The sequence below is a fragment of the Toxotes jaculatrix genome, chromosome 20 (genome assembly GCF_017976425.1).
Source record: "Toxotes jaculatrix isolate fToxJac2 chromosome 20, fToxJac2.pri, whole genome shotgun sequence".
NCBI lineage: Eukaryota > Metazoa > Chordata > Actinopteri > Toxotidae > Toxotes > Toxotes jaculatrix.
In genome coordinates this window covers 4027504-4045285 of record NC_054413.1, presented here as the reverse complement: position 1 = coordinate 4045285, position 17782 = coordinate 4027504, and the positions used below count along the sequence as shown (strand labels likewise).

Genomic DNA, 17782 nt, shown 5'->3' with positions numbered 1-17782 from the left:
TTGTGATATTGTGTCCACAGACACACATACACACTTGGTCCAAGCCAACACAAAGACCCATGCTGGATTCGTAAACAAAGCTGGTGCAAAGTATTTTTTCAGTGTCCTCTCAGAATTTCCCTGTCTCTATTTTTTACAGTGTACATATGAGTCATTTTGAAACACATTAATGCTGCTCTCATAATCTTTACCACCTGAATGAGCTTTGGGAAATATGAAAGCAGGAAATTGAGTGCCTCAAAAAAAGTAAACTAAAACATTACATACTTGTCAACAAATTAACCACCTTAGTTGGCAAACCAGTAGGGTCCAACTACTTTCAATACCTGGCTGTGCATGCTGTTTATATAATTCACTGTCACAAAATGCTGAAGATGAAGCCACTTGCTTTACTTCAGGCTAATACAAGACAATGCTAGTTAGTTAGGCACATACAGTATATCTCAGCAGACTTGGAAGCATTTTGATCTGCTGAGAACTACAATTAAATAGATCTAAACAAAAATAAATACATAAATAAAAACATGTTTCATTTTGGTCGGTTTGTGTGATATCATGCCATAAGGTTGAAAATAAGAAGACAAAATGTACAAGAAGAACAGAGTCCGTCCTCAGTCCTTAATTAATGGGGTTGGCTAAAGTGCTATAGATTGATTTCCTCACTGAGTCCTACCATCTATGCCAAGGTTTGGACACAAACCAGTAAATTAACTTTACTGCCTCAAGACCAACTTCCCTCTTTGCAAAATGTTCCCTTATTCTTTGGCTTTCACTTCTATAGTTTAGTTTAGTACTTTAACCTTTAACTCATACTTATTTTTCTTACACAAAACAACATTTTTTTTTCTCCACACCTCTATGGTCATGTCATATCCTAGTCCAAGAAGTGATGATGTTAATGCACAAAAAGAACCATGTGACTGTTGACTTGAGAACTTACAGAACATGATAAATGCAGATTTTCCACACTGCTCTTGAAGTGAAAAGACTGAATCAAAAGTTGCATAATTAGTCTACAATTTATATTCAGGATTTTCCTGCAATAATCTGGAATGCTCGTCATGACTTTTTGTTTTTTGTACATTTTACTTATTTTCAAAATAGGTAAAACAGGAACAAAACCTCAGAAAGGAAGGCAACCTGTGGAATTCAATCAACTTTTCTTCCAAGTTACCGCACTAATAGTAAAAGGTAATATTTAACGATTTCAAAGTGAAAAAAAGTATACATCAACAACTATAATTTCTGTGGTCCATTAAGATTTAGTGTCATGCCTTCTTGCTTGATGTGCTATCCTCAAAGTCCCAGGGACAAACATCTGCCTTTTTAGCAGCACTTACAACTCCGCCTTTAGGATATGGATTGCTCTGTTTCACTACAGAAGCACTTTTGTCTGCACCTTTTTTATCTGATGTATCCTCAAAATCCCATGGACAGACTTCAGCCTGTTTTGCCTTGACTGCTCCGACATTTGCACTTTTCCTTTTTTCTACCAACGGCACCTCCTGATGACTCTCCACATCCCAGGGGCATACCTCAGCCATTTTTTGTTGGCTCATGTGTTTCTCTGATGATTTACTCTTGTCCTTAGCTTTTGTTCTACTTTTCTCATCATCTGTATCTTTTGATTTCTCTGTCTCAACTGTTCTTGTGGAAGGGGCACCCTTCATTTTTGAAGGGGATTCTTTCGTTTTGGAAACTCGAGAGGGACTAGGTGTCCTCTCAGAATTTGGAGATACTGCAGTACTGTCGTAGTCCCAGGGACATACATCAGCTTTTGAAGTTGGTGGCTGGAGTGAGCCTCCTATTTTGGATTGTTCCGGAAGGGCACTTCTCCCTCTCCCATCCACGGGGGAGGTGCTTTTTCTCTGCTTTGTCATATCTGGTGAGCGAGCTAACTCTGTTGTCTTTTGAGGTTCTTCAAAGTCCCATGGACAAACATCTGCCCGATGTGTTTTGGAGCTTTCTACTGCATGAGGCAGCTGGGCTTTAGCAAGTTGGCTAGCCTGACTGGATATTTGTTGCTTTGATCCTTCCACTTCACTGGTATTACTGTCACCTCCGTCCTCCCACGGACATACCTCTGCTCGAACAGCACTTGTCCTCTGAATCTCCTTTGAATTCCTGCCACTTGATGGCGATTGATCGGAAGCTCTTTGCTTCTGCTGCTGAGATTTGCTTCCCTTGGTGCTTCCTCCATGAACCGTTGTGGTTTCCTTTGGTGCTATAGATACATGTTTTTGGACTTTGTTTTCAGATGGAGTGGGGAGATCTTCCACTTCCCAGGGGCACACTTCTGAGAGATCATAGAGGTCCTTTCCCTTGACTGGATCAGAATAGATTGTGGGCTGGCTGCCACTCACTGACTGTTTCATGATCCTACCTTTTGCTGCACTCTGTTTGTACTCAACTGACTGGCTAATAATCATCTTAGGCTGGCATTCATTATCTGGCTCTGAACTGGCCCTTGTGTCTTTGCTCTTTAGCTGACTTTTCTTATTGCTGTCCTCTGCAGTCTGGGTCTTTCCTGTCAAGCCCAAAGTCTTCTCTTTGGCACTGGCAATGACGCTAAGCGACTTCTGCAGCATGGAGGCTCTGGGATGAATTGGTTTCTTGTCTGCAGTGAGGTTATGGGCACTGGCTGACTTGCAGACCAAAGGAACTGATTCCGTAGATTCACTGGGGACATTTATATTCTCACTAGATTTTTTCTTGACCAGCTTCTTGCCCATAAGTGTGTCCAAGAGGGAGCCTTCAGCTGTGGTCACCTCCATCTTGTCTGTTGCTGAGCTGTTGGAGTCTTCACTCTGGTCACGGACATGGTCATAACTACTGTGGGACTTCTTCAGGGAGAAAACCTTGTTCTTTAGCGTCTCCTCCTTTGCTGGTTTTCCTGGGTGAGGCGGATCGAAGGGGTTCTTTTTCAACATGCAAATGCTGTTACGATTGCTCCCATGGTCCCCGGCCTCTTTGTCTTCGCGGCTACATTGCCGGTGCACAGATTCTGGAATTTCAGTGATGCGCCTCATTAGTGAGCGACCCAGCCCCTTTTTGGAGCTTCGCTTCTTCTGGAGATGCGGGTTGTTTGCCAGCATCTTCTTCCTCTTGTAAATCTCCAACTGCGAGTAGAGTTTCTTCAGCTCCTCCTGCACATTCATGACAGAATGAAGGGAAAGAAAAAACAAATTGATCAGTCTCTATCTGTATTTTTACAGGCTTTAAATAAAGGATTTCTAATTAAAACACTGTTACAAAAAAGCAGACATTCTACTGCACAGAGAACATGCAGTACAAATCCATGACACGTGACTACAAACAGTTCTTAAATGATGCACTACGGAATATCACATGCGTGCTGAAAAAAAAAGCAAAGACAGGACAGTCCTGGACAGCATCAAATAAGGAGTGAGTTTTAATGTTAGGTCTGAAACAGCCTCTAAGCTCAGGTCTTGAATTTATTGTATTTCTGTCTTCTATGCCCATCCAATATAATGAATACTCTCAAGCGGCAGGATGTTATCATAATACCACTCCCTCTAGTAAACAGGCTTGAGGTGCCCAAATCTTTTGGTAGAGAGACTTCTTCAGCTCTAACAGACAAACAGAAATCTCTGCTCACGTTGGTACGTTTTTCCCAAAGACTGTCACAAGACCTTACGCCACAGCCATTAATAGAACTGAGATGGCCCATTTCGTCTGGTGTCTGCAATAAAGAACTGCCATGGCTCAGTATTTTTTGGAGGATTCAAAACTTATCACCAGGTTATGCAATGAGGATGGAAAGGTAAACGGAAACACGTCTTACCCGAATGTCCTCAGGGTCCAGACTGTGTTCACTCCATGCAGAGGTTATGCTGCTGTTTAGGTAGGAGCCAGATCGACCCATGTCCAGCTCATCCTCATAGGCCTCAGAGGCTATATCATCTCTCATGTGGGTCCCAGCAAACAGGAACTGGTGGAATGGCATAAAAAAAGTAATAGTTAAATATAGTATATTAACAAATGCCACTTAAACAAGAGTAAAAAGTGAATTTGTTCATGTTATACATATAAGCACTATATAAACCTTTTTAAAAAGTTCATAATGCACAATATTAATGAATGACAAATGTTCACATAAGATTTAAATCACACATAAATATTGTACATGAATGAACACTTAGAAATGTCCATATATCAGTTCATTACTACATTATAGTGTGTTATATTTATTTATCAAATGTTTATATAGTACTTAGTGTTAAAAACAAGACAAAACAAAGAAAATACATAGATAACACTGACATAGCACAACACAAAATACTAACAATTATGCTCACTACCTTAGGAATGAGTAGTAGACCCAGTGTAACTGTTACAGTTAAGTGGGTGTGGGTGAAGAACAGTAGAAGCATCCAGTCTGGATGGAGTTCAGGAGCAAGAGTGAACCTGCCAGGATGCAAAGTGAACAAAAATAAAGAGCAGATAGAGAGGAAAGAGAAAAGAAGAAACTGAATCCGCATTGTATAGATATAAAGAGCAGGGACAGCCAGATGTTTTCAGTACAAGAGTTTTGTTAATCAACACATCCTGAAAACCCTTATGACAGCTGATTGTCAAATTGCAAATGCACACACAGTAACTGCAGTGAAGTCTGACTAAATTATGTTGTGATATTCGTACACATTACTCTGTCTGCAGTAAACCTCTGAGATACAGATGGAGCCAGGGCAGACAGACACCGGCAGACTTAATGTGTTTTCAGCCAAAGTAGGTTTATACACTGTCTGTCTAGGCGTCAAGTCCACTGCCTCATATAATGCTACACTTGAGTGATCCTTTCGCCAGCAAGGACACAATATTTTCCTCATTCTTTCTGTTGGATTCACAATAAAGGGGAGTCACCTTGATCTGGTCACAAGATTCAGCCTATTTATACATCAGACAGTAATACAGTGGGCTGGCTGTGGCGCAGCAGTTGGTGGAAAATGAGATAATTACTGGCAGAAACAATAGTGGTGCGAGGAGTAGCTCTAGCCTTTTATTTTAAAATCAACTAACAGGCTTTCAGCACAGTGAGACCTCATGCGCACTAAGGATATGAAGGCATGTCCTGTCAGATGCTAATTCAACCACTGGAGAGCCTCTATCCAAGCAAATGTCATCTAGCAGGCTCATTACATTGTTGAAGTTGGCAAATGGCTAATTAACGAACAGTTACTGTGGTAATAGCTTAGAGGCATGAATGAAGGCAAAGGTCCAGCATATGAAATGTCCCAAAGCTTTGAAGTCTTCCCTCCTTCATTTTTTGCGCAGAGTTTCTGTGCAGATGAGGATTTAATAACCTTGGCATGCTGTCTCCTCTCAGCCTGCAGCGTCTCACTGAAACACTCGCCATCACTCATGCAAAGACTCCCAGCTTTTGCACACTCCCTACATTTTCTCTCAGCATCCCGTTCACACCTGGACCTGACTAAAATCCGAAGACCATCAAGGCAAAAAAGGAAGTCTGAGCTTTAACTGGTCACTGTGGGATCAAACGGCAGTTTCTGTGAGTAACACAAATGGATGCCTCTAACAAGCCCCAGTTTACCCTGTAGTCTCTGGTGGCAGCCAGTCAGAATCAACTCGCCACACCAGGCAACTGTCCAGTTTATTAGGGGTCTCATCTGGCCTCACAAGCTCTCACAACAAGGCTGAAGAGGCCCATTAAAGGAGATGGCAAAGTAATCACAAAGAGCCAGATGTTCAAATACCATCAAAGCGGTTAAAAACTGGAAATACATCGATGATACACAATTTATTGGTAATGGATGTTATTTTATAACTGGAATATGGCTGCCAATTATACTAGCTATTCATGCTGTCTTGAAAAAAAAAAAAACATAAATCATTCTGACATGGTTCATTAGTAAATAATGTGATGGAGCTGAGCTCTCATTTAGGGGGACTCCAGCTAGGAATGGCTGTGGCGGTGTCAGCTGAAACGTCTCATTTATAAACTGCGTGGTGCAGCTATTTGACATGTGCACTGGAGGGAGAGGGTTGATTTCACCGCAATAAAAAACAACTCCCTGATGAACACAGGGGCTGAGCCTTATGCTTGAGCCTACTCTGATCAGCCACAACATCAACACCAGTTATCGGTGTGTGTATATATATAAATATTGTATGTATACATGTTTACTGTAGGCAGGGGAAGGAGGTGTTACCTGATGACATAGAATATTGCTGACAGGACAAGCTCATTGTGGACAGCGATGGCCATGTAGCGAGGTTCGTGGAACGCTGATGGCACCGTCCTCACGGCGTAACACAGGTACACTGCCCACATCAGGAAGAGGAATTCAGCTGTGAAGCAAGAATGAGAAAGAACTGGTGAACACAATACACAGGCCAAGAAATCATTTCTATTCTGTGCACAGGCTTCACAGGCCCAAAAAAAAAAAAAAAAAAAAAAAAAAGGCACGTGCCCTCACCAAACAGCCACTTTACTGTTCAAAGCTCTCATGGAGCTGGTGCAAACTCTCACACAAATGCCCTGCACACAAAAGCTATCAAACTCATTTGTAACAGCTGTGGTTGTATTCTCTGGACAGTAAATGAATCCCTGTGCACCACCATGGCAACCCCATGCAACGTTTCCTAGGTAGCCAGCTTCACAGTAATAAACACGTTGCTTTTTCCATGAAAACCTGTTGCCATTATTTTCACATTTATGGTGTTGTGTGCTTGAACTGTGGGGCTGTCAGGTCTCGGTGAATCACACGTGTTCCTCACAGTGGGAACAACAGTGGTGTTTTTTCTTAGGGTTGTGTGAGGGCATGTGGATCATCCAACTTAAAACCTGACATTAAAAATCTGATGATGCAGAAAGAAAATTTCCACCTTTATTCAGAACAATTCAACGTTTTCAACTATTTCAAGTATTTAGTGGGAATGAGTTTGTTTTTTGAAATGAGAAGGAATAAATCAAAAGAAGTTGATTTTTATTGAAAATATGTTAAAATACCGAATAGCATCATGTAATACAATAACTTTTATGAAGGATTTATAAGTTGCAACCGATGAATTTCATTGGTGATGAAGACAGTTGCATTGCTGAAACCGCGGTTTTCTTGTGCAATAATAAATCTTATTGGTTTTAAACAGTGCTTTGTTGTTTTTGAACAAAGTAAAATGTATTACAAACAGACCACTGACTGTGAGCTCACACTGTGAGCGTGTGCAGGTGTGGATTTCTAAAGCCGAAAGATTTATTGCATCTTGAAGTGTGTGTTAAATTTATGACCCGTACGCAGGTGACGTCAGAGCTGACCCACACATCCCTATTACCAACCTATTTTTACCTCCTAATGAAAAGAAAGAAAATCTGTCCTCAGTATGCAGTACAGTATCACAGCATGTTGGCCCTGCTGGGGGTCCATCTGTTTTCCCAGAAGTCAAAAAGGACTGGAGTTGCCTCTCATGAAGCCTGAGTCAGCAAGCGTAAAACAGCATGCAGATTTCCTCAATGCGAGATGCGGCTCCCCCTCCAAGCATCTTTGATTCCTCATCTGTCTTCATCTGCTGCTGGTTGCCCTCTCCTCCACGCAAAAGGCAGGAAAACATCCAAAAGTGTAGCACCGGTGTAGAGGATTAATGTCTTCTTTTAGGAAACATGAAAGCATTGCCAAATGTAGATGGAGGCAAACTGTCTTTCTCATCCAACTTCTCCTCATCACTCACTCTCCCCTCATCTCTCTTACTCTCTTTGAACTCCAAATGTATCATGCCAAACAAATTAAGTCTTGATTTTATGCCATGAATACCTCAAATAACCCATGTTTTCTCACTGTGGTAAACAGAGTGCAGTGTATACTAATCTGCTCACAACACCCTATGGAGACAGAGGGCGGTTACAGGGCTTACCGACAGCCATCATGTAGTCCCAGCGATCCAGTAGGCACATGCTGAACTGCAGCCCGTCGGGTGTGTAGCCCACGTCGATGAGAGCCGACTTCCTGTCCGGGTTCTGACAGACGGCAGATGTCCAAGCCACCAGGAACCAGCACACGATGAGCAGGATGATGCCCAGCAGACGCAACACTCGCCAGCTGGTCATATAGGGGATCCTCTGGGCTGTCCGGGACAGGAACACCTTCAGCACCCTGTCGGGCGGGGGAAAGAGAAGCTCGCTTTCAGAAAGTTCTAAAAATACACAGTCATCATTGTAAATTATGGCATTTAAAACTGTCAAGACAGCATTTATGAGAGTGAAATGTCACCCTTTCTTTGTCTTGGATTGTTGGGGATCATCACTTGTAAGAGTTTTTATGATTAATCCTATTATCGATGACTGTTCCACAACCTTCACCACATGATGATCATTATAACTATGATGACTAAGGTCCACTGACCTTAAAGAAGAACTTATTTTATCAAACAATCTTAGGTTGGAGGACTTGTTGGTGTCTTAAAAGAGGAAAACGCAGCTGCAGAAAATTTAACATGATGTCATTGGCCACTTTTAACATGTTAATTACTACAAAGTGAACATTTCTATCAAGTTTATAGTTTATAACCGTTATCTTTGATCTTCCCTGTGACATATATTTAAATTCACAGACAGACAAAAAGACTGTGTAACGGAAATTAAATTCTGCTTGAACACATGACCAGTCGTCGCTATTCTTAGGCTCTGCCCTTCACGCACTTTAATGAAGTGTCCACTGCGCTCCCCACTAATGAGCCCCCCATCAAAAATTGATCTGTGCAATATGTTAACTTGCACCTCTAAGGGTTTACTCGGCTCCCGCTCGCATTAGCCACATCCTCTTAATCAGCATCTTCATTAGGCCTTTTTGACAGATTCACCTAACAAAAAGGCCCACAGATGAACAATTTCCAGTGCATTACTTTAAATACAGCAGACCCGCTGTCTCATTATCAGCTATTCAGTGCTGGATAACCCCCCTCTTCTCTCACCCCCACTGTATCCTCTGGCAGTCCTTTCCCTTCCTCTGCTCTCACACAAATTTGTCTCTTGGTTTGTCTCTTGCCAGCCATGATTCAATACTACATTATATATGGAGATCATTTGAGGCCAAAGCACCCCATGTTGTACTGTGTGTGTACAGAGCTGGCTTTAGGCATAAGCCCACTAAGCGCTAAGTCACACGCTGGAGGGGCTTCAAAGAGGAGGAAGAAATATTTTTTCTTTCTCTAATTGCTCCTGATCTACTTTTAAAAGTCTGTCACTGATGTCCAGTGCACCTAATAATTGGAATATGGATAATACCGTGTTTGCATAGGTGTGTGATCATGTAGTCAGTGGGTTAATTTCAGTTTTAGTTATAAAAGAGCAGCAGCGAAAGAAGCGAGCAAGTGATTGTTTTGCATGTGTTTCAGTGATATTCAGCAGGTGAATACACCTCTATGCTGCTGCTGTTTGGTATTTTCTTAATGCTGAGGTTAATGCATTTTGTCAAGACTTTCCTGTTATAAAACATTCACACTGTCCTCTCTCTTGGTGTGGGACTTGGTCTCACCTGGGGCACCAAAATGTTCAGAGATGGCCCGGTGAGTGTTTTACCTGTACAACTTAAGACTCAGTGTCCCATAGACGGTAGCGAAACCCAGCAGTCGGACCCATCGCAGCAAGATGCATCTGAAAATGCTCGGCTGGAAATAAAGAATCCCAACCTGGAGACGGACAGAGAGAAATAACAAAGGTTGTGTAAAAAAAAGAAAGCAAAAATAAATATTAGAGCCACCCAGCAGAGAGTGTTTTCCATCTGGATGATAATGGGCTCTCTATCATTTGGAAATTAAAGACAAAGTCATGGGAAGTTGGTGCTTGATTGTGCTCTCAGGGCACAGTTTCTCAGAAACAGTGGAGTAATTTTATTTAAATATTGCTTTATTGAGTGGGTTCATGCTGTTTAATCTACTGTATGTCCAATCACTTATTAACTCTGTCATCAGTTACCTGCTTCATTATTCATCTGTTTTTTTTCACTCTCCCCCTCAAAACCTTCTTAAAAAGTTGTTTTACACTGACTAGATCAACTTTTTTTCCACTTTCTGTGAATTTTAAACCACTGTAAAGTAAACCATCAGAGTTTAGTGATGACTTTGGAAATAGCAGTTTGACTTTTATCCCAACTCAGTGTCTCAGTTCTAGAGCTTTTTTACTTTTTATTTTAAAGCTAATATTATTGCTAATAATATTAAAGCTAATATGGTGTCTGATAAGCTGCCTTTAAGTATTAAATTCCAAGTACATTTAACTTTGATACCAAACTTGACTTATTCAAGATGGCAGGGGTATAATCTAAACAAAATCAGACTGGACCAAGAGTTCTCTGTTGTTCTCCAGTATTTAAGAATTCAAATCAGCAATTATTCTACATGAAGTTGGATAAAGTCAAGTGAAAACATGCAGTGGAGCTGTGGATCACCTGAACCCCACTCCCATGGGTTCAGCTCAGAGATTCGTTCAAAGAAACCTGCTCTTAACTTCACTTCTCTGCTAATCTGCTTTCAATATATTACTAGGTTGCAGCCACTGCTGTGACATGCTCACAAGTCATACAAGCAAACAAGTTCTTAATGTGCAATCATTGCATAATATAGCAATTAAGCACATGAAACACTGGTGTGTGTCTCTGATGTAATGGAGGAAATTCTAAGGAAGAGATAGACGGAGATTTGCATTAATTTTACTCATGTTGCTTCTACTTTTACTATAATTACTACGAGTATCAGTGTGAACTCATCCTACAACAAGTGCTGCTATAACTATACTATTACTAATATGAATGCTGGTTGAGTAATTCTCTCGAGAAAGTCATACCTGATACATCAAAGAGGAAAATCATGAATTGCACTGGTCATAATATTTAAAGTAAGATATGACAGAAGTGCTGTGACACTTTATAACCATCCTTGGCTTTACTCAGAACACAACCCCTTCAGAGGCTGCTAACATCACAGAAAGCTTGCCCTTGAGACAAGGAGGAGGGCATCCACCCATGTTTGCTGCAAAGATCTCGAAATGCTCTGAAATGGTGCCCATCCAAGCTGACAAGAAAAAAAAAAAAACAACAACAACAACACTGATGGTCTTCCAAAGACATAAAAAGCACCAAAACAAATACACAAAAAAAGAGAAAGAAACAAACATCTGAGGCAACATAATTATCTGTCCGTTGCAGATGTGCAGCGATTTCCCCTGTGGGATTGTTAATGTTAATCGGATTAGCTGAGGCATTAATACGTTCCCTCAGGCAGCCGCGAAGACGCGGGCATGTGGATATTTTTGCTCACTAGGTTTGAGTCAGTTGAGGGACAGGGAGGACCCCATGGGAGGGAGGGTGGCCCACATCCACATCCACATCCGACCATACACAGAAAACTTCAAACTCAAACAAAGCTTGCTCCAGTTGACTCAGCTTTGCAAAGGGAATGTGGTAAAGAGCAAATAATGAATAGATGAGTGCTCAGTTGTTAATCTTAAATGCATGCTGGGTATCTTTCATCCTGAATTTTATTATTTGTAAGGTAGAGCAGCCTCTGAAACTGTAACTTAGACGATCCATGCACACCAAAACTCACCTTGACCAGTGAGGTTAAAGGAAATATCTAAATAACAACGTGTGATAGCTCCTCTGTGGATTCAGTTTTTTTTACAAAATAGAGAGAGGAGGCACAGGAGCCGATAAAGAGATAGCAGGCCGGGCAGGCGCTGAGCAACTTGCTGACGCACATTTGGGTCCACAGGGACAGAAGAGGGCACAGGAAGATGAGTAAAAATGCACCAGGGGAAAACACAGCTCGTGAGTCCTTTTTAAACAAACTACAAAATAGCAGCAGGATCTCTGTCACGTGCCAGTTTAAGGCTGGTGTGGTCTGTGATGAGACAGAAACAAGGAGGTGTTATCAGCAGCGTCGCTCCCTCGAGGCCCAGCTCCACATGATGTGAATGAGTCTCATAAAAAGTTTTTAACACATGTAGCAGTTTGAGTTTTTCTGTAACGGTGTGATCTCACCTCTTGTTCATTTTCACTGGTCAAAACCACAATGGAAAAGTTTTAGATTTAGTTGTTTACAGTTCACATTTGCCAACAAACAAGCCCGACAGCGACAGCAAAGCTGGTTATTACACAGTGTTTGGTAAGCCGACATCAGATAAGGTAGTCATTTTGACAGCAGGGAGGACAACCCTGATCCAGGATTTTAAAATCTCCTCCCAACATGTCCTGTGCTTTGCATGCTCACCATCCATCCCAGCAAAGCTCCAGAGTAACAAAATTATTTAAACCTATATTACAAAAACCCTGTTATTGCTGAAATGAGAATTATGGGACCAGAAAATGTTGAGATGTGCACACTGTAACACAAAACAAACAATGTGTTCCCGCGGGACTCTCAGCTCTCCCTGGTTCATCTGATACAGTAAGGTAAATCCCCATCCCCCAGTGTCCTCACTCATGCTCAAAGCAATGTCAATACTTATATTTTAGTGCAAAAATAAGCATCGTCATTGTCCCCAAACATTGCCGTGACCCTCAGACCTCATGATGCGGAGGAGAAATTCATCACGCAAGCCACTCGCTCTGGCACAGCACTTTCCATCAGGAGGGTTTCTGGCAAAAGTCTGGCCCTGACCCTACGACAGGTTTCTCTTAACGCCAGCGTGCATGAAGAGTGAGATCAGTTTCTGCCCCCCTTCTCTTCTGAAACCTTCCATTAATAATCAATGCTAAGTGCTGGGAATCTTGGATTCAGCGCTGTGGGAAAGGAAACGGATCGGGTGTTATTCTCGAGTGTGTGTGTGTGTGTGTGTGTGTTTATGTGCTTCTAAGAGTGTGTACGAGTGCATGTGATGGGATAGAAAGGATCAGGGGTGCTGTATACCTATCTAATGGACATCAATATCGAGGAGACAATTATCAACACACTCACTACTCCTCAGCGTGCCTCCCCTGGTTTGTCTCGTCTCAGTTACAGCATGAGTTAAGGCTTCTGGAAATGCTGAGTGAGCGTTGCCAACATCTAGTAATTTGATGATTATTCTACTTTTTAACATTATCAGAATAGCGGGAAGTACATGTAGGAATGTTATTTTTTCCACATCTTTTTAAAAAGTGTCACAATTTTAAGTGTCTCTCTCTCTCTCTCTGTCCAAAGAGAACAGATTTCATGACTGGTATCGAGGCCATTTTTAGGAAATATCTGGGGTTTTATTTTGGTTTCAGGCAGGCAGGTGTCCCAGCTGGATGTCTCCCCTGCTGATGATGTTCATCTGCCGACTTGGTCTCCACCCTCCCCAGACACCTGATTTAACTCAACCTGGTTCTCAGCATCCGCCCTCCAAAACAAAGTCTTGTCGTGCGGAAACAACAAAACAGAACAAAGTGTCCTACAGACACACACCTGAGAAGAGGAATATTTAGCTTCCACGGGCAGATGAAACTTTTTGAAGTTTGGAAGTGCACAATGGCACAATTTGAGGAGTGCTTCATTATAATTCATTAGCCGACGTTTTCTTTTACTCGAGTTGTCACTTTCTTAGGGATGCACGTGGACTGTTGTGGGAGAGATATTAACCTGACAGCAGATGTTCTGACACATATTAGGGACTTCGCTAATGTTCTCATGAGGAGTGACTTGTAGGACAGTGACTAAGAAGGTGGGTGAAGGGGAAGTGTTTTGTTTTTGGACAGTGACAGGTCATGTTGGCTGTTGTTGTGACGGTGTAGATGAAGTGCAGCCTCTCTAACCACCACATCAGTTCAGTCAAGACATTTCAAAATTCATCAATTCTAAGTCTAAAAGAGTCTAAAAGCACAGATCAACATGACAAGAGAAAGATTCACACGCTCACCCACTTACTCATTCAATCAACACTCAGTCACTTAATTTGCAGTTATCTCTCATTCCTAATCATCTCTCATTTCAGCACCCACCAGCTGGCTCCGCACACACAGATTCAGTGGGTTGGTTACCCACTAGAGAGTGTCCCTGTTGATGGTGACGACAGTCAGCCAGCTGTGGTGCGAGCAGCAGCTTTCCAGGGAGCTGTTCTGATGTTGGCTACCTCTGTGAGGTTGTGTGTTTTTTTTTGTTTTTTTTTTTTTTTGAGTTTTCTGATTAGTTTGATTATTATTTTTGTTTAAAAGCAGCTACAACATAGTTAAAGAGGGAAAGAGATTTAGAAGAATCTGTTTTATTAAAAAAATGATAAAGTCTCAGTTTTTGATTGTGTCCACTCTGAACAAAGTAATAAAACCACAAACTCTGGCACTTTAATGTCCCCAAAGGCGTCATGTGAGGACAATAATACACCCACAACCAAACTATGACACCCAACTGGATGCACCATGGAGCATACGCAAATCATTTTGTGCCAGACTGCTTCAGATAATTAGCTCTCGCTCCAGGGCAAACAGGAGACATTCAACCAGCAACACTTAAAAAAAAGAAAGAGAATGGATCCTTTTATTGGAATAATGCAGTTAGGAGAAGTGCGCCAAAAAGCAGCAGTGTGTAATTAACTTATAATGAATGGGCAATAATAATTAAAAATGTGTGAGTGCAGAGGTCGATGAAGAGGCTGAAAGCTTTAGGGATTGATCCCCTTTCCCGTGAAAGTCAGGGTCTCACAGGTTATCGATCACAGAGGGAGTCAGACCTCTCCCTCAGTGCCGTGAAATGAGTTTAGGACACTCAGCAGACAGTCCAAATTTCAAACTGTGGTCTTTTTTCCTGTTCGCTCCATTTCACATTCTCTCACTTCCTGAAAATTAGGCTAGTCCTGCACCTCATCTCAGAAACTTAACTTGTTTATTTTCATTTTATCTATAAATGAATGTGATCAGAACTTGATCAAGTTAAGGCACTGATAGTGTGACCCATTCGTTTTTAATGCCTCTAAATTGTGCCTCTGTTAGACATAGTAGACATTAAAAATTATGGTTTGAATGCTGAATTATTATCAGGATTGGCAGCTATGATGGGTGGAAGAGCAAGCTCATACTAACAGAGCACTTACTGAAATTAAAATGGCAAAATAAAATATCATATTAGTCATCTGTCGGTGTAAACACATCAGTTTTTAGATTTAAAAACAACTCAGACCCGAGTGCTGAAAACGTTGACCAGCACCAGTCAAAAGAACAGACAGTGCTGAATTTCAGCCTTTTGTTATCACAGTTTCTTTAGAAACTGCCACCAGCTAAAGGGGAGAAAAATGACTTTCAGCCATTTAGTGTGTCTGTCTCCAGAATGGGGTGGTGCAGCCTCGGGAATCGTTCTGTCACAACAAAGCTCTCATGCTACTTTTAATGTTTTGACATGAAATAGTGACAGCCATCCAGTCCGCCCATGGTCATCATCTCCTGCTCATTCCCTGTCTCTTCTGGTTTTTCTTTTTTGTGTGTTTTTTTTTTTTGTGTTTTTCTTTTTAATCTAAGAAACACCTTTAGTATGAGAGAGTGGGAGGGAGCAGTGGTGCGAGGTGGGAGCAGAGGAGAGGTGGGCTGTTGTAATAGCAATGGATCCATTTTTATATGAAAGCCGACACTCACTGCCACACGGGAAGGGCAGCTTTCTGGAGGGAGGTAATGGTTTCTTCTCCTCCCGCTGCTCCCTGAGGTGGGCCGAGTGTAAATTACATCCAGCTCGGCCTCTGCACAGTCAAGACCAGAGCTGGCTGGCGCTCGCCTCCCACAATTCCCTTCCCTCCTCATCACCAGTTAGATCCTGAGAGATATTCCCATCTTGCCTGGGCGCAAAGGGGAATCAGAGACGGAATAACCTGCCTACATGTGTTGATGCTATCTTTCTTTTTCCAATCTCTCATACTTTCAATCTCTCTGCACATATAGATAGAGGGAACACTCCAGCTGCAGCAGTGCATCCTCAACTTCAGCTCAGTGATCATATGTTTTGGGAGACTCTTCAGTACTTTGCAGAGGGAGGAGAGGAAGCAGGGTATGAAGGGAGGGCTGGAAATGCACACAGAAAACCTCCAGATCCACTTAAGTCAGATTGAAAGTGTCAGAACAGCTTGGATGGAAGGCAGAGCAGGGCAAGGGGGAGAAATGGCTGGCAGACTGTGTTTCATGGCCTGTCAGGTCAGGATACATTATCCCCTGGCCATACTGTTTCTCATTAGCCCCCTGATGTGCTGTGAAGCCCTGTCTCCATGCCATGCACAGCTACGCCCCAAGTTGGGCTGAAGTGGCACCTAGGCCCAGCTTGGCACCAGGACAATGCAGAAAGTGGACAGGTGGAAAGACAAGGAATGAGGGACTGGGGAACAGTACCCCTAAGACCACTGACTGTTTGAAAACTAGACAGGTTTTCTTAAGCGGGACACTGACAACGCCCAAGGATTAACCAAAAAAGGGGGGGGGGGGGGGCTGGGCAGTGAACTGCAAATACACTGCAGCAATGATGCTCAGCACAAAAGGTGCCTCCAAAATTACAAATAGAAACTTTCAGATTAACACTTTCACATATGTGTTAACATTTATGAATGCAAAAGCAGCAGAGCAGGAGGCGTGACATGTCTCACAGGGGAGAGCAGGCAGGGAGAGAACGACAACCAGTGCTGTCTCTGGGGCAGACTGCACTGGTGCACACACAGATGGGCTGGGAAGTACAGAGGGGAGGATAAGTCTCTTACGGTGTGTTTACATGCATTTAAGTGACATGATTGTCACCGGCTTAAACATCAAATAAACGACCAGCTCGGTTTCCTTGATCAGGGGAAGGGATTGACAGAATTTAAGACTAGATTTCTCCTGGAGGAACCTGATTTCTTTGGCTTTTTTTGTGTTTCCTAACAAAAGTCGTTTTCTTAAATACATGCTCAAAGTAAAGGAAGATAGAGTATGCATAGGAAAAGTGAGGAGCAGTGAAGAATTGTTACCAGGAAACCAAGTGACAAATGGTAAACATGACTAAATGGATTGTGAAAAGAGAGTAACTGAAAAAAAAAAGAAAGGAAAAGGCAAAATGAATGTGGAAAAGACGGTTATTTCATTGTTCCCTAAGTGGGATTGTCTCCTCTGTGAGCTTCAGCGTGACACATGAGCTGCAGCGTAGACAATACCATTCTAAATGTAATGTTTTGACAAGTACAATCATGTTTGATTGATCCCCTTTTTTTGCATCTTCCCCGTTAGTGTGAAGCACTTATCAGAATGCCTTGTGACAAGTTGATACCAGGTGGCACCACAATGCAACACCTCTGATTCATTACTGCTGTCTGAATGTATTCCTGACTTGACTGAAGGAGCTGGTGGCGTTGGAAAAAACAAGGAGCAATAGCAATTCAAACTCTGTCACTTTACCCCAATCTAAGCCTCCCCAGCAGCGTCAATAAGAAGCTGCAAAGAGACAAACGCAGGGCTGGCAAGCTAATCCAGGGATCACATTGTGAATCACAAATGCGTGTCCGCTCTCCCTCTCCCATCTCCACAGCCAGACGGAAATAGCCGGCTTTGGCACTGTCATAATTTTGCCTCTCTCCTTCTGCACTCCCTGTTCCTACCCTCCCCTCCTCTTCTTTTATTTCAAAGCAGGGGGGCTGAAGTTATTGCATGTGACACACTCGGGAGAGAAAAGGGGGAAAAAAAAAATTGCATTACTCCACAAAGCAGAATGCCATGGGAGCAGGATGAGATGTATCTTCTGCTGCTTAATAACAGTGGAATTATTTAAAATAGAAGCAGTGGTGGCGGCAGAATATTTCTGAATCTATATTTAGATTGGGAGTGATGTGTCTCAGCCTCGCAGCCGCGGCTCATGT

At 42.3% G+C, this 17782-nt stretch overlaps 1 protein-coding gene across 1 annotated transcript in view; it reads right to left on the bottom strand.

Moving 5' to 3' along the window:
* Positions 1-1268: 1268 nt before the first annotated feature.
* The window catches only part of gpr158a (G protein-coupled receptor 158a), a 48702-nt gene continuing 32188 nt past the window's right edge, over positions 1269-17782 (bottom strand). The window contains exons 6-12 of the mRNA XM_041065988.1: positions 9554-9663; positions 7891-8129; positions 6192-6330; positions 4323-4428; positions 3806-3952; positions 3620-3703; positions 1269-3146 (exon numbers count right to left, since the gene is read on the bottom strand). Coding sequence (XP_040921922.1) covers positions 1269-3146; positions 3620-3703; positions 3806-3952; positions 4323-4428; positions 6192-6330; positions 7891-8129; positions 9554-9663 — 2703 coding nt within the window. The remainder of the gene's footprint in view (positions 3147-3619; positions 3704-3805; positions 3953-4322; positions 4429-6191; positions 6331-7890; positions 8130-9553; positions 9664-17782) is intronic.